The sequence below is a fragment of the Pelmatolapia mariae genome, linkage group LG7, assembly GCF_036321145.2.
Source record: "Pelmatolapia mariae isolate MD_Pm_ZW linkage group LG7, Pm_UMD_F_2, whole genome shotgun sequence".
In the NCBI taxonomy this organism is placed as follows: Eukaryota; Metazoa; Chordata; class Actinopteri; order Cichliformes; family Cichlidae; genus Pelmatolapia; species Pelmatolapia mariae.
The window spans coordinates 55,683,677-55,710,286 of record NC_086233.1 but is presented as its reverse complement, the minus strand read 5'-3'; the positions used below and the strand labels follow the sequence as shown (position 1 = coordinate 55,710,286).

The 26,610-nt window shown below is 39.9% G+C and overlaps 1 protein-coding gene across 8 annotated transcripts in view; it reads left to right on the top strand.

Moving 5' to 3' along the window:
- shank3a (SH3 and multiple ankyrin repeat domains 3a) overlaps positions 1 to 26,610 on the top strand; it is a 194,432-nt gene that overhangs the window by 37,310 nt on the left and 130,512 nt on the right. For all 8 annotated transcript variants that reach the window (XR_010094399.1, XR_010094398.1, XM_063479829.1 and 5 more), the window contains exon 2: positions 4,657 to 5,159. Coding sequence is in view for 6 of the 8 variants with exons in the window: in XM_063479829.1 (XP_063335899.1) it covers positions 4,848 to 5,159 (312 nt within the window). In the remaining 2 variants the exon portion in view is untranslated. The remainder of the gene's footprint in view (positions 1 to 4,656; positions 5,160 to 26,610) is intronic.

Here is a 26,610-nt window from a genome sequence, read left to right as displayed (position 1 = left end):
GGTAGTTCCATGAGATAGTACACAGTAAATAGTTGTACAGCATTAGTGCATTTGTTGGGGCGATCGTGGCTCAAGAGTTGGGAGTTCGCCTTGTAATCGGAAGGTTGCCGGTTCGAGCCCCGGCTCGGACAGTCTCGGTCGTTGTGTCCTTGGGCAAGACACTTCACCCGTTGCCTACTGGTGGTGGTCAGAGGGCCCGGTGACGCCAGTGTCCGGCAGCCTCGCCTCTGTCAGTGCGCCCCAGGGTGGCTGTGGCTACAATGTAGCTTGCCATCACCAGTGTGTGAATGGGTGGATGACTGGATATGTAAAGCGCTTTGGGGTCCTTAGGGACTAGTAAAAGCGCTATATAAATACAGGCCATTTACCATTTGTTCTTGGAGATGCATAAAGTAATAAAAGCTTTACTTAAGAAGTCTTGATGCATGCTCAATCATCAAGGTAAGGAAATAATCCAAAAGTTGATTCTGGTCCTCTGAACGTAGCTTTTTCAGTAATGAAATCTAAGAAATTAACTTCTCACTAAGATCAAATCTACATAGTAGAGCAAACAGGTAATTTCATTCTGCTCTATCGAATCTAGTCTTCTGGTTTTAAAGTAGCATTTTTAAATAATAGTAAGAGTAATTTGAAAGAGTAAAAGAGTTAAAAGAGTGTGCATATTGGTGAAAAGGTGGCAGCCCTTAAAAAAACCCTGTTATCCAACCTATTAAGGAGAGTGGTCTGTAAGAACTGCATAATATTATTCTTTCTCAAAAGCTAACAGCTTGGTTCATGGAGGGTGGCAAAGAACCTTGTTCCGAGGAATTATTATATACCACAAACAATAGAGGAGCTAATTTATCATGAAATTTCTTCTAGAATTTGACAGGAAATCCATCAGGACTGAAAGCTTGATTATTTTGCATTGCATATTTGCAAAAGTAATTTCTCGTAAAGTCAGCAGAGAAAAACGGTTTTTGTTTTGCAACCTCGGTGCAAATGGTTAGAAACTCAAGCTTGTCCAAAAACTGATCACTTCTGAAATATCGGATTGAAATTCTGACTTATACTAAGGAGACTTAAAAGATTGAAAGATACAGTTAATAAGATTGATGTTCCATAATGCCACCACTGATGTGTGAGGAGCGATTTTCAGAATAAGTTCTGTGAGTACACAGAAGTAGGTGTAGCAATTAAATCAAATTCCATTTGTAAATCAAGTCAAAAGTTTAAGAAGAGTTTTATTCTGGTTAATGATTTAACCACAATTATTTGTTCCTTGTCTTTTTTTCTTGCCGTTTATTCTACTAGATAACTTGTTCCTGGTATGTAGATCTCTTCAAGCGCTGTTGCCCACACAATTTATCCTTGCATGATGCAAGTAGGATGAAATGTCTGCCTGGCTCTTCCCCAGATATCTTTGGGGAATCATTGCTTATTGGCAAGCCAACTTAGGGCTCTTTGTCACATTCACAGACTTAATGTGGGATCTATTGCTATTTCACGTCTATTAAATTAGATTATTCTAGATATCAGTCATTTTGAAAAATTCAAAAGTGTTGGATTCCAAACAGTGTTGGACTCTAAAATGTCTCAATGTAGTTTTAAGCCTGTAACAAAACTCATTTTAACCAATACTAATAACAACCAATAACACACAGCTGAACAGCAAGGTTTAATGCTATCAATTTTCTGTACCCATAAGACCTGGCAGGCAAAGGTTACACAAAGCTGGAGTGACCTGCTTGATCCTGTAATGCATTAGGACAACCTGCCATACTCTTTCTTTGGAGCTAATGGGATTACATACTGTGAAGTGTCCAGCATTGGCAGCGGATTTGCATCTAAGCCTCTGTAGTGCTTGGTGCTGGGTAACCCCTCTGTTATTACATAGATATGTGATTTAAGCTATTGAAGACGAACTTTACTCTACATTACCTGGAGATGACTAACCCTAGTACAAAATCTGTTTAATGACTAATTGTCGTCTTTGTGAGAGTAGGGCAGGTAATTCACAGCTAGCCAGTCACTGTCATGTGTCCCGCCAGTTGCAGGCTCAGCCCAGGGAGCAAAATCAAAGTATTTCTAGTGATGACCGCGTGTCTGAAGTGGATGACTTCCTGTTATGTGCTTACTGTGAAAACAGGCAAGTGCAGGCATGCCCTAACTCAGATCTGCTGACAGAGGTGTTAGAGTTTGCAGTGTGGGAACGATTTTAGAATATGTCCTTGTTTTCATCTAACCTTGCAAATGGGTTTATTTTATTTACCTAGACCTGCTAATATTTGATTTTCCCTTAACTGAAAGCAAATATATGCCTCCAAATTAGCACGTTATCGGTTGTGAGGCTCATATCTCATTTAAGTGTTTCATAACGTGCAGCCTGATGCTTACTTTTCCCAAGCAGCACAGAATGAAGCCCTTGCACTGTTGAGTGCTGAATATTGTTGAACCTGTAGCAGCGTGATTGACTTCTAAACTATTTATGCTGAGAAGTTCTCGACAGGAATCAAAGGCTTTTCTGATGTCGTGATGCAGCGTGTGTGCTAAAACTCCCCATCGTAGGAAATCCAGTGAGATACACTGAAGCTTTCAAAGATTGTAACTATATTCCCTCCCTTCTCTGTCTCACTCAGGTCTCCCTTCAAGAAGATTTGTTAACTAATAGCATTTAGCTTTTTATTTGCATTTATGGATCTCAAAATCAGCATCTTCCATGTTTTTAAGATAAAGATCAAAATATCTAATGACTGGTAGATCTTATTTGTTCTCATGGAATTTAATCTTGCGCTTCTCTTTCTCTTAATTAAACTAGCAGGTCAGTACCTTTATCTAAGATTATAAAATTATATATATATATATATAGATATATGTGTGTATATAGATATATGTGTGTGTGTGTATATATATATATATATATATATATATATATATATATATATATATATATATATATATATATATATATATTATATATACACACATATATCTATATATATATATATATATATATATATATATAGATATATGTGTGTGTGTATATATATGTGTGTATGTATGTATATATCTAGTGGCCAAAAAGTGCACAGTTTTATTGCTAAAAATAAATTAAGGATGCCTTCAAAGCTTGTGTTTATTCAGTGTTTGTGCTGTAAACAGAAATCCTCTAGGATTTGGTCATGCAATGTATATCAAGTGTACAGTTTTTCAAGCCCCTCGGCAAGTATGCTGCACTAGTCATTGCTAAGAAACTTGCTACAGTTTTTACTGTGTGTTCACACTGTCTTGAGACTGTTCTCTGTCTCATATGCTTCAATGTGATGTGATGGTGCTGGATACATGTTTCGAGTTGTTACTATACTGTAGAATCTGGTGTCTGTTAGGTGGACATCCTTTGACGGATAACAACGCAATCCACTAATGCCTAAAACCTTTGCAAACTATTACATATATGCACACGTACTCAGTTGCTCGCATTATCTGCTTGCTTTCATCACTTTCTCATTCAAGCGCTCGCTTTAAATTCCACCTAATAAGAAAATGTTGTCTTGGGGCCGTCTGGTCAGCTTGAACTAGGATGTCAGTGAGAACACAATGGGGCATAGCACTGACTTAACATCACGGTTAATAATTTACAGACCTGCTGCAAATGTTTCACAGCACATTTTTTTTTCCATGAGGAGATCACTTGTTGAAATTGTGGTGTGAATAACTGACTATATTCAAGCACAGCTCACAGAGTCCAATTACTAATCTCAGCAGATAAGCATTTCTGCTGTTATCTGGAGTTTTGAATTCAATTGAATGCGAGAACAGGGGCCACGCAAGTCGATGTTGGTCAGTGTAATAATAATGCATCTTTGTTCATATACAATGGCAAACTTTAAAATGCTCGGGATCCCTGCTTAACAAAGCATTTAGATGGAAATCAAGGTCAGATTGATGTTTATTTGTTTTGGCCTTAGGACCTGTATGAAAATAGCCCTCAATGAGGAAAAACTCCCACGAAAACCTCATCAACATTAAAGGCAGTTTGTTCTGTTTGTGTGTCGCTGTTTACCAGGGAGGCTTTTGATCACTGACACCCCCCATAGATAAAGTGAAGCATGAAGGCCAAATCCTGCCCCGCATTGATCTGAACAAACATCCCCCTCCCGTTGCCAGCATACACGCACACACACACGCACACACGCTGTCCTAATATTACCATAGTGTTAGTACTCTACAGCAAGATCAACAGTGTGTGACAACAGCTGTGTCACATTATGAATATTGCAACATCAATGGGTGCAGAGGTCATTATACGAATTAATTGGCAGTGGTGCTGTCATTAACGCTATCCAAACACGCCTATAGTTAATGCGAATGATCAATTTTTTTTTAATCTAATTGTTTATTCATGCTGTCCCTCCATTATTCGTTTTCAGCTTTTGCTAATGGCATTAGGTTGATCCTGTCTGTAAGTTGCAGACAGAGATTTTGCACTATTCTGTGAATGTCATTTCTTCAAAGTTGCCCTGCATTATTAATTTGAGTGTTAGTTTCAAGTTGCCTTGGGTACTTATCTTTGTGTTTTTACCCTCCAACCCTCTGTAATCTCCTATTACCCCCTCCTCTTTGCCCATTCCCCCTTTGCCACCCTCCTCTCTCTCCCTCCCTTTTTTTCTCTCCCAGGCGAGTGATGCATGCTGCAAACGTGAGCGAGAGCCATTGGTGTATGCGTGTGCTTGTGTTGCGTGTGTGTTTGACTGTATGAGTGTGTGTGTTTGAATGTGTGTTGAGAGAGCGAGAGAGAGCAAGAGCGAACGAGAGAGAGAGAGAGAGAGAGAGAGAGAGACGGATAGACCGAGCCTCTAACACGGAGCATGCCTCTGCGTCCGGCAGCCGGCAAACATGAGCCACCGAGCCCTCCACGGCAGGACCAGCAGCAGCAGCAGCACACACACACACACTCACACACACTCACACACCCTCACACACACGCAGCAAACGGCAGCCAGGGGGCCAGCACTGACAGCAGCAGCTCCCGGGAAGAGGACAGTGGCGTTCCCGTTCCTCACGGTGTTCCGGCTTTCCGTCCCGGTGCAGAGCGTAGCAACAGTGCAAGAGCACCCATGGAGGAGCCAACAGGCAACACGGTGGTCATCCGCATTGGAATCCCAGACTTGCAGCAGACGGTAAGAGCTCATTCTGTAGCCAGAGTATAAAAGAGAGGTAATCTGCCTCTCCCCCTTCCTCTTTGAATAGGTGCTTTCTACCTCTCTACTGCTGGCTTTATGTATTATCTGTCCTTTTAAACATTGTCAGCTTTTAATTTTTCGTCTTTTTCGTCAGCCTCTCTTTATCCTTATCACCCATGCTCTTCTTTTCCCTCGTTTTTGGTTTTGGGTTTTTTTGGTATGCACACTTAGTAGCTGTGTTTGCTTGCTGGCTTCTGGGGGTTCCACTCCTCCCCTCCCCACCTTTTCCACTGTTGCCTTGCTAATAAATCTACCTCTTCATTAACTGGGCTTCAGCTGACTTTGACAACTGGCCACTTAGGGTGAGAATGGGGGTCTGAGGGAAGGGGGAGGAACGGAAAAGGCATCAGGGGTAACGGAGGCTGTGAGGTGATTGCAAATGCACAAGAAGGCACGAGGTAGAGAATCATGACAGTTATACCTAAACAGTAAAACTTTACCTCATCATGTCGTCTTCCCACTGTTGTTGCTCTGTGCCCAGAGAGTATAACCGGTCCAATCATACACTGTTTCTCCACTAATGAAGCTGCAGTTTCTCTGAATGTGTAGCCTGTGCCTGTGTAGTATTGCAGCCACTGAAAATAAAAGCAGAACCATCAGACTGTTGAAACCATTTGATTGCCTTCACAAGTGTGTCCATATCGGTATGTGATTGCTGCAGAAGGTGGTGTGAAACAGGACAAATGGGCACATAGTAAATTAGTTCTGTCATTCAGTTTTCAAGCTCTGCTATCTCATTCATGTAGATTCAACAACATTGAGTAATGCAGTGCAGTGGAACATCTCTCACTGAAGTGTCATGGTGCCATTTCTTTGAGGTTAAGGGGGATCTTCAATTTGATTGCCTGGAACTGCACTTAACTGCAGAGAAAAAGCATTTTACTGTTTGATTGGCTGTAAAATAAAACGTTCAGCTCAACATATCTTGACCCCATGTAATATGTCTGCATCTATTGCTGCTCTCTCTCTCTCTATATATATATACACACACACACACACATACACACACACACACACACACACACACACACACACACACACACATATATATATATATATAAATATGACAGTAGCACATATAAGATCACACTATTAGACAAATGAAGTGACATTCCTCTGGAATAACACATGACATTTTATATTGCTAGTGAAGCTCTGAGTCAACACTTATCAACTTATCTAGCCATCCACCTTCTGTTTCACATTAATACTTGAGATATTGTCTATTAATTGTAAAGCAAAACACAGATTATACCCTGGCAGCCATTCGCTACATACTTGTGCTCAGTTACTAAGCTTTTTGCACGAAGTTAGGCTGAGTGTCCCGTTTCTATTCATTCTACAGACATTGATGGCAAAGGCAAGAGGCTGGTGCTCTGCTTGTTGTTGTTGATTACCTCATTGTTGTTGGATACTTGGCTGAAATGACCCATTGTATCTTAGTGAGGCTCCAGCACCGAATGCCAGGAATAAAGGCAGGAAATAAAAGGAAGGCAGCTGAAAAGAAAGTAGAGAATTCCCCAAAGGTGCTATAGAATAGCCCTGTGTGGACAAAAATGTTTTCAAGCAAGCTCAAACTCATGTCCACACAAATACTCAAAACTCTCAGCATGCAAATACGTAATTATATAGAATAAGTATTTGCAGTTACATGAAAGAATACACACACACACACACACACACACACACACACACACACACCTGGGCATGGTTTTACAAGCTTACACAGTTACACACTCAAACATGCACACATGTTCATGAGTCCTAATCCCATTGCCCGGGGACTTGCCTTAATGTGGTTATGTAATGTTGGGATGCTCCAGGAATTATTATTTTCAGTTTCAGCGAGTCACATTTAGTCCAGTATATGGATAAGAAAGCAAGAACACATATGGGATGACACAGTGATAGAGGGAAAGACAAACAGAGAGTTTGCCTGAAAGTCTGACAGACAAACATAGAGGCAGATGACAGATGGCCAGATTCTGACAGTTTGAATCTTTTATGGAGCAGTCAAAAGTGACTCGTGTGTACTCTGAGTAAGCAGGAGATTACACTAGAATAGTCTGCCTGAAGTAGGATTACACATCTCCTGCTGTGTTTCAAGCCTAGATCAGGAGAATGAAGCACCATGCAAAGATCATGCTGGGCAACACTTTCCCTTTTCTGCGAGAAATTAGGGTGGAGCGCAGCCCAATATGCAGTAAAGCCAGAGTATAAAATAGTTAATAGTTCCTTCACAATTCCTTTCTCAATCTCTGGCCTATTATGTTGAGTTCCCAGTATTTTTTCAGCCTAATTAATCTGAAGTAGGGGTATTATTTCTGGTGCTATTCTTGCATGTGAACTGTGTTTTGAGAATTTCTTCTTCAGGTGTGGTTAGGTGATGGAGTAAAATAAAGAGTGGTGTTAAAATTATGGAAGACAATTATGGAAATTATGGAAGAAAATTAATGGATTTTGGTCATTCAGCTTGCAATTTATTCTAAGCAAGTCCATCATTACATAAAAGTACTGTTCAGTCTTTGGCAAACATTTAATCGCTAACTGTATTTTGGCAACAGGAGATAGTACAGTTGCATTAGCAGTCAGTACCACCTTTTGTTCGGTCGGGGTGTTTGGGAAATTATTTGTAAAGATTGTACTTTTTTCCGGCCATGGGTATCATTTGGTATTCATCATACCCAGCTTCACAAAAATTCTATTTTTGTGATTGAAGCAAAAAAAGATAGGTTCCCAATACCGCTAATGGGTGTCATTCATCTCTCAAAAGAGAGGGAGACACACACATAAATAGTCTGCCCCACTATTGCCTACCTGCTTTAATCCATCTTCTCCATTTATTTTCGTGTTACGCCTCTCAGTGCATCCCATTTCTTTATCCATTCACAGAATACATTTTTCTGTCAGATGTAGAAATCTGTCACGATTATGATGTTGAGAAAATAATTTTAAAAATAAACAAAAAACAAACAAAAAAAACCCTCAAGTCTTGTTATATAGACCTTTGGGTTTGAGGGTTACATGCAGTATGCTTTCTCTTTGAAAAACCATTTGTCTTGTGGAAGCTCGAGGTTTCAGCTCTCTTGTTTGTAACAATAGTTGCTGCATCTTATTGGGTCGAACTGAAATAGACATCTTGAAGGCCCTTTCATTGTCTCGGTGCATATTTTCCTGTTCACATGCTTGCATGTAGCAGCATATGGTGTCCCTCCTTACACTTTACATCCTGATATTTTGTGCTGGACTTAGCACTTTGTGATGCTCTCTTTGCCTTTTCTGTTGTTTTTGAATTTTTTTCCACCTCTTCTGTCTGCCTGTGTAGTTGGATTATAAGGTACCCTGTTTTTCCTGTCTGCTACCGTCTTGAACTGCTGTCTGAGTAAGTTATTTTCTGGAAACATTTGGCACATGTACATATGTAGGCTTAATATTTCATTAAAGACATTGTCCTTGACATTTTTCATTCTACAGTACTCTTCAAAAGTCTTGAGTCACTGATAATTTAGTTATATTTTGCTAGGAAAATGGGAAATAGGTGCAGCAATTTATTGAAGTTGAGGCAGTCTTAAGAAGTCTTCAGGAATAGTTCTCCAGGCTTCTTGAAGGGCATCTTCTTTGGATGTTTGCTGCCTTTTGTTCTGTTCTCTGTTAAGATGATCCCACACTGCTTCAATAATGTCGAGGTCCACATGCTGGGGAGTGTTCCATTGTGCGGTTTTCTCTCCATGGTATAGTTTTGCTGCATTGGCAGTGTGTTTGGAATCAATGCAAAAAAATTATGCTGTTACCAGTCAGGCAGATTCCAGACTGTACTGCGTGGTGTTTAAACATATGATTGCACTTTTCAGTGTTCCATCAGTTTTGACAAGATCCCCAAAACCGATGGAACCCATTGAACCCAAAGTTTCAAACTTGGATTCATCACTCCATTGATTTTCACTCCAGTTCTTGTATAATTTGGCATTGTTCAGTCATTTCTCCCTGTTTCCCTTTCTTTAAAATGGCTTTTGGCAAACGACCCTTCCACTGAAACCCTGAAGACATAACTTTTACATACTGGTAAAGTTTTTGTTTTGCTTTTTAGGCCTGCCCCACTTCTCCTTGTTCAGCTTCCTGTGCACTACACACCGTTCCAAGATATACCATGTTTTCAGCTGACTGAGGATGGCTTAGTTGGTGCAAAAATCCAGCTTTATACCTGTTAAACTCTGTTATTTTTAGCATTTTTCATTAAGCTAACTAAAGAAATTGAAAGGCTGCCAACAGGATGCTAGAAATAAAGTCACTAAAGATACTTGTCTGTTATGTGTAAACACAATGCTGGTTCATCCCTGCTGTCTTTTTTGTGCTGTTGAAATTTTAAAAAAATCTGTGCTAGTGACTAATTGTTCTAAAGCTATCTCAATTATTCTAATTTAGACTTTTTATTAGTCGAAGTAAAAAAAATGGCAGTTTTTGTAGGACTGTTAAATTTAATTTTGATCTCGTGATGTGGAAAGTAGACTCTTAAGTTTAAAAATGTCTCTTCTCCATTAACCCCAAGGCTTGTCATTTTGACCTTACAGTTGTAAATCTGTTGCTGAATAAATAATAGGACTTTTGTTTTCAAGTGGAAATTTCAGAAATTGAAAAAAAAGCTAAAAAAACAAACAAAAAACATGCCTGGTTTCCTTCAAGTTGTTTTTATATCATCAGCGTCAAATTCTTTTCTTGGCCAATTTACCGAGTGGATATCCAGTGACAGTTATGCCTTATGTCATTTTTGTACTCTGTGGAACATGTGGCCATCATGTTTTGAGTACCTGCTGTGTAGCCTCCTGGTAGATTAATCTCTTTAGTCCCTTTTGTGTGTTCTTGTTTAACTACCATCTGCCTGCATCGTCAGTCCAGATGATATTTTGACGTATTTCCAGATATGCAAGTGTTGTTTTGCTTAGCCAGTAAGAGTGGGAACCTGTCGTTTAGTAACTTGTTAATCAGTACTGCTAGAGTGGCCGACCTGATTTACATTGTAGATTGGTTGAATGCAGGCCGCAAAATTCAGTAGTTGAAAAACAAATATTATTTCAGTTCTGTTATTCTGGTACAGATTTGATGGTGTTACCCAAATTAACAGTTCTGCTGGTGCCTTTCTGAGTAGAGAAGGGATTTCCCTGTGCATCTAGTAAATTGGTGCGGGTGTAGGTGTGAGTGGTAGTCTGTCTCTCTGATGACCTGCCCTGGCTGTAGCTCATCTCTTACTCAGTGTCAGCTGGGATAGGCTCCAGCTCCCTGCAACTCAGTTGGATAAGTTGTTAAGAAAATGGATGGATTGAGATTTAGAAGCAGAAACCAACTATTAACAGACCTGGACTGAGTTCAAGCCCCCGAAAATAATTCAGGACTAAGAACACAACTTTTCAGTCCAAATACTGACACAGACACCTTGACTCAAACGATCTGTTTTTTTAGTTTGTTTGTTTTTTATTTTATGTCCAGTTGATACTATTGTTAAGTTTGTAAACTGTTAATTTTGTTAACTACCTTTTTAGAAGTGTTTTATGTGTCTGAGAAGCTTCCATGTTCAACAGTAAGTTGCTAAGAGCATGTTTTGGCTCATTGGTGCTGAGCGGGTATTCTGCAGTGAGCTTACCACAGAAAGCAGAGGTATTACAAGGGAGAGTGAATGAAAACAGCAAATTTGTAACAGGATAGCTAAAATAAGCTATCCACAAAGCCAACCCTGATGATTGTTGCTTTAAGGTTCTTTTCTTGTATTAGAACTGTACTTGACCCCCCTAAAATTTAATTACTCTCATTTTTATTGCATAACTTTTAAATCTTGATGCATAATAATGAATGCATTTAGGAAATGTCATAGAGCGGGAAAATTGAAATCGCATACATAAAAAAAAATATCAAAGCATCAATGCAGCAACTGCAGCATTCATTTATCGGGGTTACTGCTTTTTAAGTGAATTATATATTGATTGTACTTGTAACATCCTCTTTGCTTGAGGACAGCCTTAGACACTAGGCACCATCCTGAAACGAAACGTGTGATTATTAAAAATCTCATGTATAAATATGTATTGTTGGGATTAAATAATTTAAACAATTAAAATATATATGTATAAAATAAAGTCACAATCTAATACACAGTCTTCAGTTAGAAGGTTTTACTGATCAGAAAATAATAAAAAGTCATCTAAATGTCACCCATCCACCACTTGATATTTAATATAAGGTGTTTGTTGATATGCTGTGTTTGGTTTTCTCTAAACGTGGCACTGTGCTTTATGATTAAACCTCTTGGTCTCACCTGTCCAGAGGACATTGTTCCAAAAGTCTGGTGGTTTGTTCACCTTTGGGGTGAATTTGGGACATCCACTCCTGAGAAGATTGGCAACTGTGTTAAATCTTGAACTCTGTTTCTGTAATTGGGCTTAGTTGTGTGTTGTTATTCATCCGATCTGGGTTAGTTCGATGAGTTATTTCTTGTTGATATTATCAAAATAATAATAGTATAGACAATATATTAGTGTCCTGAAATGATCAACCAAGGTTATGGTTATTCTTAAATTATTATTATTATGTCAAGTCATAATAATATAGGATTTTTAAGACTGATACTGATAGTTGGTGATTTAAAAATGCTTTCTTGGCTGATATTTTTTTTCTTTTAGACACACAAAACATGAACAGATTTCTCTTAAAGTTTTATGTGTAGTTATTTATTAACTCATTCATGCTTTACTCAACTCACATCAGCAGGTTGTTGTGTTTGTGACATTATAAACATTGTTGCTGTCAGGGATGTTGAAGAGTTGCCTGTGGTAGACAAGCTGTACATTATCAACACTCGTACAATGACTGAAGGGTGTTTCTTCTTTACTTTAACATTTTTCATTACAATATTAGTTTGCGGTCAAGTTCTAACTATAGGAAAGTTATTTCTCATTAAATACTGTGATTGTTTCATTGATCTTTTTATACCAATCCATTGCTTTTTCCCCCCCTGTATTACTTTTTTAGCCCTTTCTGTCTTTTGTGTGTTATCCTCATTTTTATCTTTTTCCTGAGTCTAGTCTGAGAGAAGCCTGGGAATATAAAGAGATATTAATATTAGCCCAGTCAGACTGACCTTTTGTCACAAGAGTGGTCTAGATATTAATTGTGTTTGTGCAGGGAGGACATCCCTCTCCATTGTAATATTATATCTATAACCAAAAAGCAGAACAAAATATATTTTAATAAGTAATTTCTTAGACCATTAGATGGCTGGCTTGCAGGAGCTTTCCTCTTCTCAGGAATTCTCTCTGCAGGAGGGGGAGATATAGGAGAGGTGGAGGAAGATCTCAGCCTGGGCGTCTATTGTCTTGTGTAGTCTGGAAGATGAGTGGATGATGGGGTGGGTGCAGTTTTCTCTGTAGTGGGGTCGGGTGGGCTGTCCCGGGCTCGGTGGGGCCGGGCGGCGCTGCTGCACTGGGCCCTGGTCCGGATGGGCCTGGGCCCCCTTTCCCTGGCGGGTTGCAGAGTATGGGGGTGCCTACTGGGGTCAGCGGGGGAGCTGGCCCCAGGGAGGGGTCACTTGCCCCTCCCCTTTTTTCCCTCCCCATCTCCAGCTGCCTCCCTCTTCCCGCTCCACCACAATCACCCACACATGCAGGGCCTTGGGGTAGGGGTGTGTCACCAGGGTGCAGAGGAGGCATCCCCCCCCTCTGTCCCCTTCTGGCTGCCTCTGCCTCAATTTTATCTCACAACTTAGACATTCACATTACTCACACTCTCATAACACATACATATAGGATCTTGGGGGTGGGCTCACAACACGGACTCCAAATTACCATCAGGGTGTACACCGCACCCCTGGCGTCGTTGCCCACCTCTCAATTTTAAATACACGTAGACATTGAGGGCTATCAGGAGGGGCTATGCGCTTACCTGCTGCTCTCTGGCAGGTAGCTCCATGCCCTCCTGGGTTTTAATTGCACCTTAGAACACATATACATCAACACTACATATGAGCGGGTAGAGGGAGGTTTGGAGTCTTCTCACACCCCCGGTCTCTGCGGCCTGCTGGAGCGGGGGGGCTAGGAGGAGGAGTTGGCCGTCCGACTGGGGTCTGGTGTGTGGGGCCTCCCTGCTGCTGCGGAGTCGGGGCAGTCTGCTTCTCCCCACTGCAGGGAAAAGGGTAACACCACCTGGGTCTGGGTGCAGTTTCCCCCTCCAGGGGTAAGGGTACCTAGACCCGGTTCTTAGAGTACGCTTGGGGAGTGTGATTGTGTGTACAGCGTCTCTTTATGTCTGTCTCCACGTTGGTTGAGTGTGGAGTAATTGCCTATGAGAGCATAAGGGTGGGAATGGATGTTTGTATTTGAGTGTGCCTGTATGTCTGTGTCTATATGTCAGGTTGGGTATCAGACGCCACCTCTCTGGGGACATCTCAGGCCCTCCAAGGTTTGGAGGCCTATCTCCCCCCACCACTTCCCCTGCCGGTGGCAGACGCCCTCAGACATCGGTGCGTTGGTGGTTCTTTGTGTCCGGGGGTGGGCGTCCGGGTACACACCAGCTCACTCCTTGGTGGCTGCTTATCGGGGCCTGGAACCTGGGGCTCGCTCGGGCCACTTCGGGGGTGGGGTGCCCTCGGCCTCTCGGCCTGGGGCTCGGTCACTCAGGCACAGCTGGCTGCCGGCGGAGCTCACGGGCACGTCACTGCAACCCCCCCTGGCTTCTGCTCCGCGGCTGCTGAGTGATCCCTCATCTGGGACTCTCCTCAGCTCTTTCTGGGACAGTGGCGCGGCTGCCCCTCTGTTGGTCTTCCTTGGTCTCTTGTGTTCTGGGGGCCTCTGGATGTCTGGAGTTTTGATCTCCTCCATACCTGCTTCATCCCCTGGAGGATGGGACTGTGGCCCCCCACACCCTCTAGCACAGGGGTGTCAAACTCAAATACACAGTGGGCCAAAATTCAAAACTGGAACAAAGTCGCGGGCTAACATTAATATTTATTGGAAAAAAAATCTTCCTCCAGATATAAGAATTAATCTTTTCTTATGGACTCAAACAAGTTTTGCTGAAAAACTGAATATGGAACAAGCAAAGCTTAATACTAAACAATATATATATTAGCTGTATAATACCAGTAGGCCAGCTCTAATAGTAATTTGGTATGGCTTCGCGGGCCAAATGTAATTAGGCTGCGGGCCAAATTTGGCCCGCGGGCCAGAGTTTGACACCTATGCTCTAGCAGATCATTACATTAAGGAACCTTTTAAATACAAGCGCGCTCATGCTCACAGGTGTACACACAGGTGATTACACACACAAACTGCACCCTTTTTGGCTCCTACCTCAAAGCACACTGTGCGCTGTCGATCTTACGTGCTGCACAATAATGTTTAATATTAAGTATTTAGTGTTATATTCCCATATATCATTGTGATGTTGTTTATTCTATTACTCTCGTTTTCTTCTGCTTGTTTTCTTTTTTCTTTCTCAACAGGTGATCCAGGTGATCGATATATGTATTTTTTGTCTGCTTATTTTGTTGGTTTTTGTTTTTTGCCACTTATCCCCGTCCCTCTTCTCCGCTGTTTTTTTTTTTTTTTTTTCCCCCTCTTTCTTTCTCCCTTTTCTTTTCCCCTGTCCCGTATCTAGCAAGTAAAAAAAAATTAAATAAAATAAAATAAACAATAAAAGGTAAATCAAATGGACCATTACGGCAAGGCTGGGATGGTCCATTTGGTAAAGTAAATCCGTTGGGCATCTTTCTTCGCCTTTAGACAATAATTCTGATGGCAAAAGAACCAAACGGGACAGGTTTTAAAAAAAAAAAAAAAAAAAAGATGGCTGGCGTGTCCTGTGTTTCAAGCCAAAAGCATCTAATTGCATAAGCCTTCAGCTGTTTGACTATCGAGTTAAAATCAAATGCTATGTGCAGTAGATAGTGCTCTTGGAGACATTTTAAACACAATACTTGAAGTCAATACAGTAACACTCTCTTCTTTGCAGCCAATGGGAAAAAGGAAGCCCCTAGGCAATACAGACATTTCCAATAGCCTGCACTACAGTAGTGATCTGCTACAGCCCTCTATTCTCAGCAGAGGAGCTCAGCTTCTACTGTTTTAACTGTAGTGAAATAAATCACTTAGCAACAGATAAACAGTCTTTGTGGCTCATGAAAAAGAATAACCATGACATAATTAGTTTTGGTTCCATGTAAAAGACAAAAAATCTCCTGTCTAAGTGTAGGTTTGCACACTGTCTTGATACGGTGCTAAAATGTTTAAAAGATTACGCACACAGTGTTGTCTTTCCTACTTGAACTCTCTGCTTCTCTAAATTGAATTGATTTTATCACATGGATGCTTATAGAGCAGCCAGGTTGTAATTTCACAGTTAGCTGCTTGATAAATCAAAATGGGGTTTGGTTAAAAATACATTTTAATCATGTTTAAGTTACACAGTTTTTATAGTGAAGGTTTTAAAAATGTTTCAAAGTAATCTAATCCAAAATGCAAAAAAGAGTAAAAGCAGGTACAAACGTATTTATTTATTGCAAATCGCTGTGTAGTATCTAAGTGTTTATGTGCCTCTGCAGTTCTGAGTCTGTGTCTTATTGGAGTGTTCATATCTCAGTGATGACTGGCGTTAACTGTAAATCTTGTTGGCATATCAGTCTCGCCTGTCAACAGTAATGGAAAAGAGGACTTTAATCGATATTTGTTGCATGTGCTGGTGTGTGTCCTTGTCCAATTATGCATGCATAAAGGAACATGGTGTCTGAATGAGGCAGATGGGAAGTAGAAGATTCTAAAGAGTTCTTATAACATGGAGTTAACAAGTTCAGAAAACGTACTGCAATAAAAAACCATTATGATACCATTTCACAGTTGCTGCAGATTTGTAGGTACATCCCTGGTTTAGATCTGGTGACTGTGGAGGCTATTTAAGTAAACTCATTGTCATGTTCAAGAAACCAGTTTGAGGTGAGCTGAGCTTTGTGACATGGAACATTATCCTGCTGGAAGCAGCCATCCGAAGATGAGTACAGTGTGGTCATAAAGGGATTGACATGGCCAGTAATAATGCTCAGGTAGGCAGTGGCGTTGAAACGATGCTCATTTTATACTAAGGAGCCCAAAGTGTGCCATAAAAGTGATCTCCCACACCATTACATCACCAACAACCTCAGCCTTTGATACAAGGCATATTTTCAGTAGAAATTGAGAGTTATCAGTCCAGATAACATATTTCAGATCTTCTATTTTATTATTGAAAATTGAAGGGTCTTTAAGATAAGATAAGATAAGATGACCTTTATTAGTCCCACACGTGGGAAATTTGTTTTGTTTTACCTTGTTTAGTATAAATTGTCTTGAGGTGACTGTGATTTGTGCTATATAAATAAAATTGAACTGCAATGAATTAAATTATTGTCCAACTTTTGCAAGCCTGTATGATTTATAGCTTCGGTTTACTGTTTTTAGTTGACATGAATGGCACATGGTGTGAAATTCTGCTGCTGTGCCCCATCTGCTTCAAGTTTTGAAGTGTTGTTCATTCAGAGATGCTTGTTTGCATACCTTTGTTTTAGGAGTTGTGATATGAGTTTGGATTGCCGTTATGTTAGCTCAAAGCTTTTTTAAAAATTGTCCTCTGAACTCTGATATCAACAGAGTATTTACATTCAGAGAACTGCAGAGCACTGCCTATTTTTCTTTTTTAAACATTCTACATAAACCCTAGAGATGGTTTTATGGGTAAATCCCTATAGACTGGTAGTTTCTGAAGTATTTAGACCAGTCCATCTGGCAACCAGCACTTAAATGGCCTTTCTTCCCCATTCTAATGCTCGGTTTGAACTTTAGCAGGTCATCTTAACCATGTCTACCTGTCAAAATACACAGAGGTGCTGCCATGTGATTGGTTGATTAGATATTTGTGTTAAAAAGCAGTTGGACGGGCGTGCTGGTGTGTATAAATACAGCACTTTTTAAGTACTGTTGTCTGTGTGTGAACTCCCAAGTGAAGACACAAAGATGTGAAAGAAAGTGTCGTGCAATAACAAATTTGACTAATTTGAACAAAACTAAAGACAATTTATCTTATTTTAGCTAGTTTTGTGAGTACCCAGTTACTTTATTTTATATTTTATAATAAAATAAATAAGTGCGTAACCTGACATGTACCTTGACCCCCAGTTTTAGCTTTTAGCTTTGTGCTAATAAATTCTCACACTTCTTCTGTGTTCTCCTTAGAGTCCCTCTTTAAAGTACATCTCTATCTCACCCTTAAACTACTAATGTGTAAACTCATATCATGTTGTGTGTGTCCGTATGCTCAGTAACTGTGGGTAATTCTGGCTATATGCATGTAAGTGCCATGACTTTGTGCTGCATGAGAGAACATGTCAGTGTAGATCAACAACACTGAGGTTTGTGTGATGCAGTGATCTGAATTTACGTCAACTGCCAAAATGTTTGGTCATAAGATAAACCTGACTATTCCCAGCTGGCATACACAGTTTTAGTCTTATCTTTATGAAGGTTGTAATATTGAGGTTTTTGTTGAATCTGTTCTGAAGAAGTAACCCTTTGGATTTCTTTAGCCTCAATGATAAAATTTAGATGGACAAATATAATAAAATATTTATTTTAAGAGCTGTTACTAATAGCTTTATGCAAGTATAGGACATGAAAATGATATCTATTCACTAGTAAAGACTAAAATGATAAGGTTATTCTTTCAGCAAATTAGAGAAATTGTAACTTGGCCTAAAGGACAGGAGATGAATCCAGGGATTTAAAAGTTACATCCATAATCATTAACTGTTTATACTGTGTTTTTAGATTTTTAGAAGTGACAAGTTGAAGGGTCGCTTTAAGCGATTCTTTTACTGTTTTAAGTCTGTGACTGACTCAACTGCACAGCTTGGGCTAGACTTAGATGTGTGGCCTCATGGTGTGGTCATACACTTTTTTCATTTAGGAGTTGTTTTCTTTGTACTGCAGACACATCCAAGTCTCAGCAGCCTCGCAAAGAGTGAAGTCAGTAGTGATAAAAGTATCCGAGGTTCTGCATGCAGGTAAGCTGATAAAGTGAAGGGTTGTCGTTTGTGGAATGACAACAGGGAAGGCATACAGGAAGCAGTGTGACCTGGGATGCACACTTGCATTCTGTGCCACTGTACTGATTGTTTTTATAAAGGAAGAAACACAGTGGATATTATGCTGATATTTCTCCAAGAATTTACCGGAAAGTCTGAAGACCCTGGGCTGTGACTGGCATCTTTCTGCTGTCATACCTCTTTGTGCTGCGACTCTTGATAAAGAGGCACTCGAAGGATGATGTCAATTTCGTTCAAGCCCAGCAGGCATCTCAAAAAGCAAGACATGAAGCTGAGAACGTTATTCATCCTCCGGGGAGAAGTAAAGGCCCACAATGAAAACACTTGTTTTTTTATTAGGAACAAGATAATGTGATTTTAGATCTCATTTCAATCACTTATGCAGATTAAGTAAAGCACGCATGCCCTTTTTTGTGCATTTTATTAGGCAAGAGAGTGCCCAAACATGGGCACTCGCATTGGAACAGAAGTTAGGAAATTGCTTAGGATGATTGCTTAGGATGAAATTGAATAGGATGATATTCACACCTGGAAATATGCATCTTTTAAACTGATACTTGAAAACTTGTCACTCCCTGACACATCCTTGAGACCACACTCAAAATCTTTAAGAAGCGATCCAGCTGTCTAAAATCTAACATCACCATAGCGATGTCCTTGACATGTAAGAAAGGCAGGATGGCCGTGACATGAAAAAGATTAAATTTGATGAAAAGCAGAGAAGGGTTATTGACAGGTGATGTACCTGTATCGTGACATGAGTTCAGGCATGTCTACAGCAATTTCACAAAAAGGTCTGGCTATACCACAAAGGGGCCTTAAACTTTGACAGACTCCATCACTAAAGAGTGACTGTGGGCTATAGCAACAGTGGACAGACAGGCAGGTTTGGGACAACATCTCATATTGTCAGTTGATAGGAGGTTGAGTTTAAAGAAGTCTACTGAATTGTTTTCTTGCTTCGGGGACATAGTTTTGAAGTTATTCATAAATAGAAAAAGTATTTTCAATCAAAGGATCTGTGGCATTGCTACACATTTGGCTAGATGCATTTCTTACTCAGGAAGGTTAGTTGAAGAAATTTGCTTAAATAGCTTTAACCAGAGAGGCTGGTAAATTTCAGCAAGTTTCCTTGGCAACCAGCTGGGGTGCACTGCTCCTTGGCACACCCCGAAAAGTAACTGGCTGATGTTATGCAAATTTAAGAAAAGAGACACTAGAGCGATCACAGACAGGCCAATAGGCAGGATAAATCTGTCCCTTGAAACCAAATTGTTTCCTCTCTTAAAAAACTGTGTAAAATGTATTATGTAAGCTCACACTGTTTACTGACTGCAGACAGCGTCGTGCTGCACCTGCCTGATGTGATTGTTAAGATGCAGAATAGCCCTCTGTATTGCGCTCGTGCTTCCACGGAGGATGCAGATAAATAGATTGTTCATTTAAAATGCACTGTGTGTTTTAGGGAGACTGAGGGAGACACAAAGTTTGGTGTAAGAAGAAGCAGAGGAAGCTGCTGAAGAATATCTCTGCAGCAACACCTTTTAGTGTGTGTTTGAGGTGGTGCACTGTACTGTACTGTAGCTCACGAGTGATCTGAGTGAGTATTGAGGCTCTCCCACTCCCTGACAAATTTCTTTTAGTGCTTTAAGTCTTAAATAATGCAGTTCCAGTAGTTTATTTCCATGTGCAGTTGTGTTTCTGTGTGTAACAAGAATACAGGTTATAATGATTCCTCCTCATATAAAAATCTATCATATTTACCACCTAAACTTCATAGGGGTTTACTACAAAGATGGCTCTGCAGTGACCGCTGACTGGAGATTACAGCCTGCTATCTCTTTAGAAATTCAGGTCCAGGGTTCCTTGCAGATAAAAAAAAAAAAAGTAGGGTTTCTCCGAGTTTCATCTTAAAGCTACTCGATTTTAAGTTGCTAGAACTACACATCTATCTTTCTCTTGCTCGTGCACTCGCCATTACACTTCCTGTCTTCCTCTTTCTACGCTCTTATAGGCATTGACACAGCCCGCCCTTTACACTAGTACTCTTACACTCTGTTCTTCCTCTCTTTTCCTCACTTGATCATTTAGCACCTCTCTTCTTCTCCTGATAACAATATAATCAGTACAGTCTGCAATTATGTTAAAAAAAAGAGATAAGTAATTGAGGCAGCCTCAGCTTACAGAAGAACTGTAGTGAGATCACCAAGATTTTTGGAGATCTCGTTATTGTTAAGCACTTGCGTCGGAGAACTGGGGCTGTTTTAAATGTAAAGGTCGGTCATAAAGAAGATTAATTTGATTGATTTTGTTCTGTTTGCAGTTTGTTATCTGTTTTAGGGAGCAAAGAGGAGAGTGTGACTTAGTAATCTATTCATGAAATTATCTTTAGAGTAAGCTTACCTTGCTTTTAGTGCCTAAAGTTTTTCTGCAGATCTGTGTATGTCTTGCTCTGGAGTGGATAGTGTCAGTATAATTATATGCATCATTACCTCACAGAAAGAGATCAGCAGACAGAAATAAATATTTTTACCAATTAATTGATCTCTGTTGTCTGTGAAAAAACCACCATGCATGATCAACTTTTTGAAGTTAAAATAACTTTGTAGATAACATTTTTTTCTGCACATTATGAACAGGAAGTAGGCGTTAAAACCCCTTTCGTCATTAAGATTCCTGTAAAACTGGTAATGTGGCACTTAGGACAGATTACCAGCACACACCTATCCTTTTCTGTTCTACTTTCCTTGACAGCATACCACTTCAACACAAATTAAACTCAAGTACTCGTATCAAATCGACAGCCTGAATCACGCACCATTGTCCATAATTAGGGATGGTCCAGCCTCAGCATTTTCCCTATGAACAGAGTCTGCAGCATGTGTGTGTTAATGCAGTGTCTCCCAAGGTGTCTGAATCTTGATGGTAGCCCATTAATCCGAGTTAATTGAATCAATTCCTTCCCCCCCCCTCTTCATCTCAGAAGTGTAGCGTGGTAGTAGTTCAGATGTAAACCCTTAGATGGTGTCTCTACTTTACGCTATGGGATTTAGTGAGGTAGTTTAAAATGGTAGTCTGTTTCCTATGGCCTGTAAATCTTAAGATTAAAATAAGCGTGTTTATTAGATAATGATACTCAAAATCGAACTGAAAATCTTGCGGTCACATGTAACATGTAATTATCAAAAGGGGTCGGGCTGTCTCATTTTATGTGTATGGATGCTTGTTATGATAGACACAAATTGAGTTATTTTGTGTTTATATTAGTTTTAGAGGAGCCAGATGTGGCCTCGTGCCGTGTTCACTTGTAGCATCAATGTTTCATGGTTGACTTGTTACAAGCAGAGATGGAAGAGTGAGAGAAAAAAGGTGACTGCTGTTTGTTATCACCAAAATACCTTATCCCATTTTAGTGATAAAAACAACAAAAAAAAAGGTGTTTGGAAATAGACAATCCTCTTGAATGAGGGACTGTACCGGGACCAGGTTCATGTAACCCTGTGAGGGCTAAGTCATCATTAGTGTAGACCCTAACTCTATTCTAACGCTATGTTTTGGAGAAAAGCGAGAAGAACAGACTTTTCTGGAAAAAAAACATCTAATTAGTTTTAGATAAGTATCGGTTAGCGGGTCATGCTTTTGTTAATATGAGAATAATGTTAAAGAAAATTACATTTTCGGCGCTTGGGATGTAAAAAGCAATGTGAAGAATTGTCAGTTAACACGGCTAAACAGAAGGAAAAGGACTTGTGTAAGACACACGTCTCCAGAGACCCAGAAATAGCTAACAAACTTTCTGACATTATCTTAATTTTGTTTTAAGTTCACTCTCCAAAACTGTAACTAATTTCTACTCAAATAACCTCAAGTTTGAGGAAGTTCATTTTTACCTATTAAACTAACTAAATTAATTTATAGTTAATTTCAGCTGACTCTGTAATTAGTCAAGTGATAAAGAAAATGAATTGTTAAAAATATAGCATTTCACCTGTTAAAAAGAGCCAAGTCACAGCACTAAATTATATGAAACTATTTCAAAATGCAGCTGATGGGTACCTTTAGTGTTGATTGTTTGTAATGATTATAGTTCTGTTCTTTATTGTTTGTGCACTACGATGATACAACTTTCAAAGGTCTCCAGTATTGGCTTGAATGTAATCCGTGTCCGTGATGTCACTGATGCCATGTTTGATATCAAATGGTGTTTATCTTCTCCTATACTAAGTTTTTAACAGCTTTCCTCTATAATTTTACAACTTAACTTGCCACAAGTTTTTACATCATTGAAAGCTACTGTTTTGGCTTTTTTAAGTAGAAGCAATTTGAGAATGTGCAAATTCTGCTGTAAGCTAAATAACATACAGTTTAGCAAAAGCCTAGATGTACAGATACACAGGCCTTCATGTATATGATGGACCATCGGAGCAAAATGTCATTGCCCCGAAATGCAGAACTGACCGCCCTAGTAAATCCTTTGTACCGGTGGCTATAAGACTGTTTAACTCTTCCTCACTCTGTAGGTGATTCTCCTGAGACGATTACCAATGTTATTCTGTTCCCTCCCAGACCGTGCAATATTACCCAAGAGTACTTATTGAATATTTGTTTCATCCCCCCATCATACGCTGCTACTCCCTTTATTCTATTGCACAATACTTTGTCACTTTCTAGAATCGCCTGCACTGATAGTTAAGTTATTTATTCACCAGGATATAGTTATGTATATTACTTCATTACAGTTATCCGATACTATGTCTTGCACTATCCTACTGTATATTACTGTACACTACTATTCTTATTGTATATATTGTATATCTTATATCTTATTCATCTGTTCCTCTGTCTCTCCTGCTGCTTTGAGCATGTACATGACAAAAGAATTTCCCTCGGGATAAATAAAGTTGTTCTTATTCTTATTCTTATTCTTATGTGTTTGTATGTTCTATACTGAGATAAAGATACTGTAGTGAGATAGATCACCAGGGAGTTCTCTGACACAGTTCCGATTTCATTGGTAAACTTGCTCTAGGTCCATGACACCTGGGTTTACAGCACAAACTATGACATTTCAGTGCATACTATAACTTACGCACAGTGAACCCCACAGTTAAATGCCTCCCATGCTTGAATCATTTTTGACTTCTCAGAGAATGATCTTGAATTAAATTCACTGAATTTAGTAATTCTTCATCTTGACAGATTTCCAAATTATTGAGAGTTTTCTTGTTACTGTAACAGATTGTCTAATAAATTTGTTAAGCACTATAAACATAACCAGTTTGCTTTTAAAGTGGTTATTAGTGATATTGGTAGGATTTATTGCTTAGCAACATATATTGCTTTTCCTATTTAGGGTTCCGAATGAACTTGGGGAACAGGTGGAGATGCACATTATGAATGTTTATTATCCTTTATTTATCCAGGTGAAAAGTCTCGTGGAGATTTAAATCTCATTTCCAAGAGAAAGATTATACAGTTATTATACACTATTATACAGAGATGATCTACAGGGTAGGGCTGCTCAATTAATCGAATTTTAATCGTGATTACGATCTTGGCTTTCAACGATCATTAAAAATGACTGAGCCGATTATTAGCTCCTCCTCTCGCGCTGCTCCGTGTGGCAAATCGAGCGCACCTCTCTGCGTTTCAAACACGCGTCACAACAATTAAGAGGACCCGAGGGAAGCTCGGAAAGCTAGGAAAGCTAAGCAGAAGTTATTTGGTGAGGAGAGGATAATGGCTGCTGAAGAAAGAATGCCGTTGGTTGAAAAGAGAGGTAAAACGACTTAAGTGGTGTGGAGACATTATGGGTTCGCGGAGTCAGACGTGGATCAAGTAGACATAGTGTGGAAACTTTGCTACGGTGTCGTAGCTGCACCACAGAGCAACACTACAAATTTATTCAACCATTTGAAGACCGCTCACAAAGTGACATACGATCAAACAATGAAGGAACATAGAGAAAAAACTCTTGACAACACCTGCTTCATCCTCACAGACCTCCATTCACGCTACCCTGTACAACAAGACTAAATATCCCACCAGCTCCCAGAGACACAAGGAGATAACAAACGCGGTAACGTTTTCCTCGCCAAAGACCACTGCTCAATTAACACAGTGAACAACCAGTATTATGCAGTATTTTGAAGTTCACTAAACATAGATGTTTACATTTTTCATTTATTTTTTATATTACAAACATTTGCACTGTTATCAGTATTTGCACACTATTTTATATTATTTTTTGACATCTTTAAAGCCATTATTCAATACATTGTTATTGTCAAATAAATATCGTCAAATAATCGAGATCTCAATTTCAGTGAAAATAATCGTGATTATCATTTTTGCCATAATCGAGCAGCCCTACTACAGGGTGACTATGAGGTATAATAGTCAGACAGAGGCTGGTCATTTAGTGTATCACAAAAACCTAAGCTTGCACGTAGTTGATTGCAAGCATACAAGTAAACATAAGTACCACACAGTAGTATCTGGTGACTGAACTCACGTATTAAACCGATTCCCTATGTCATCTTGTTTATAATGGAACAAACACATGTTAGTCGAGCTGTTTTACTCTAAACCTTTACTGGTCGGGACCCGTAGCTCTCCCTGCGTCCAGTAGGAGGCTCAGCAGCGTTAATTAGTGCATATGTCATCTGGGCAGCGACAGCTAGAGGTCTTGGGAGATGGAGACAGGGCTGTGTGAGAGTCATTACACTCCATCATCTCTGCACCCCTCCTTTTTCTTTCCCTTCACTTCACAACTACACAACTGCATCTTTCTCTTCTATGTCGATGCATCACTTTGTGCTAAAAGGCAACGACAATGACTTGTCTCTTTCTATTCAGACTGGATGCCATCTGTTCCTTTAGAGATACTACAGTCATGGCCTACTGCATGCATCATCCTCCCTTACATAATCTCAAAAAACACACACAAACAATACATCTTAATTAGTAAGACACTTTTGGACTTTGAATTCAGATATTGAATGATGCAAGGTGTGCTTGTGCTTGCTGACACTTAATCAACCTGTTTGCACTTACCTGAACTTGAGTCCAAATGGGCTTGTTTTTTTTCTGACTCAGATAAATGTACTCAACCTATATGCCCTTTTCTGAATGTTGTTAAGCATGTAATGCATTTTGACAGATTTCTGTGGCATATACAAGTGTTTCCCACACTTTATTCTAAAATAATTTGCTATATTATATTTAGCATTATTTCTTAGATAACTTGTAACCTATTTAGATTCAACATCCTAAGACGCAGTGTGCCACGTCTAGCTTTAGGCCATAATAAAACAGCGATTAATTGAAACCATGCTGCCTTTTTTTGTCTTCCTTCATGCATCCTTTGTTCGTTGCCCCTTCATAGCCCACAAAATGTGACCTACAGTTTGTGTCTCATCTCTTCCTTCAGGCCTATCTTCTCTTTTCCCATCATTTTTCACTTAATATCTCTAATTTAGACAGACAAAAGATCAAGGCCTTAGTTAAAAGGGTGTGAAGACAGGATGGAGATTAAATAGAAGAATGATATATCCCAGTGTGTCTGATCTCATCCAGATTGTGAATGAGTTTGACATGGCGGCACATAGATAAACAGACCAGGCCATAGAGACAGCACATATGACTCATCACTTTGACCCCTTTTTTAATAGTTTATTTCTCCGTCTTGAACTTGTTCAGGATTCTTGGCACCTTGTTATCTAGCAAACTGGCTCATGTTTCCAGCAGTCTTTCAAACCCATACAACATGACACACTGACTGATGGTATCAGAGTTTGCACTTTACACCAGACTGCTTTGACACTGGCACCGTGAACTAAACAGATCACATTCTATGTTGATGTATTAGGAATATATATATACATATGTATTGAAATCCCCTCTCACCCCTGCGGGCGGTCTATCCTTCAAGCTCTGGTCCTCTACCACAGGCCTGGGAGCTTGAGGCTCCTGCACGGTATGTTAGCTTTTCCTAGGACTGAGCTTTTCTAGACAGATATCTCATATGTAGTTCCTGGGATCTGCTGGAGCTGCTTGCCTAGCCTGGGAGTCACTGCACCTAGTGCTTCGATTACCAAAGGGACCACTGTTACCTTCACCCTCCACATCTTCTCGAGCTCTTCTCTGAGCCCTGGGCGTCTCCCATTTTGACCTCGGGACTTCCAGGCCATATTCGGCACAGATTTTTCTGTATACTATGCCAGGAGACCAGCTGCTGGACTTCTGGGGGAGGAAGGTTTTCCCATTCTTGTCTAA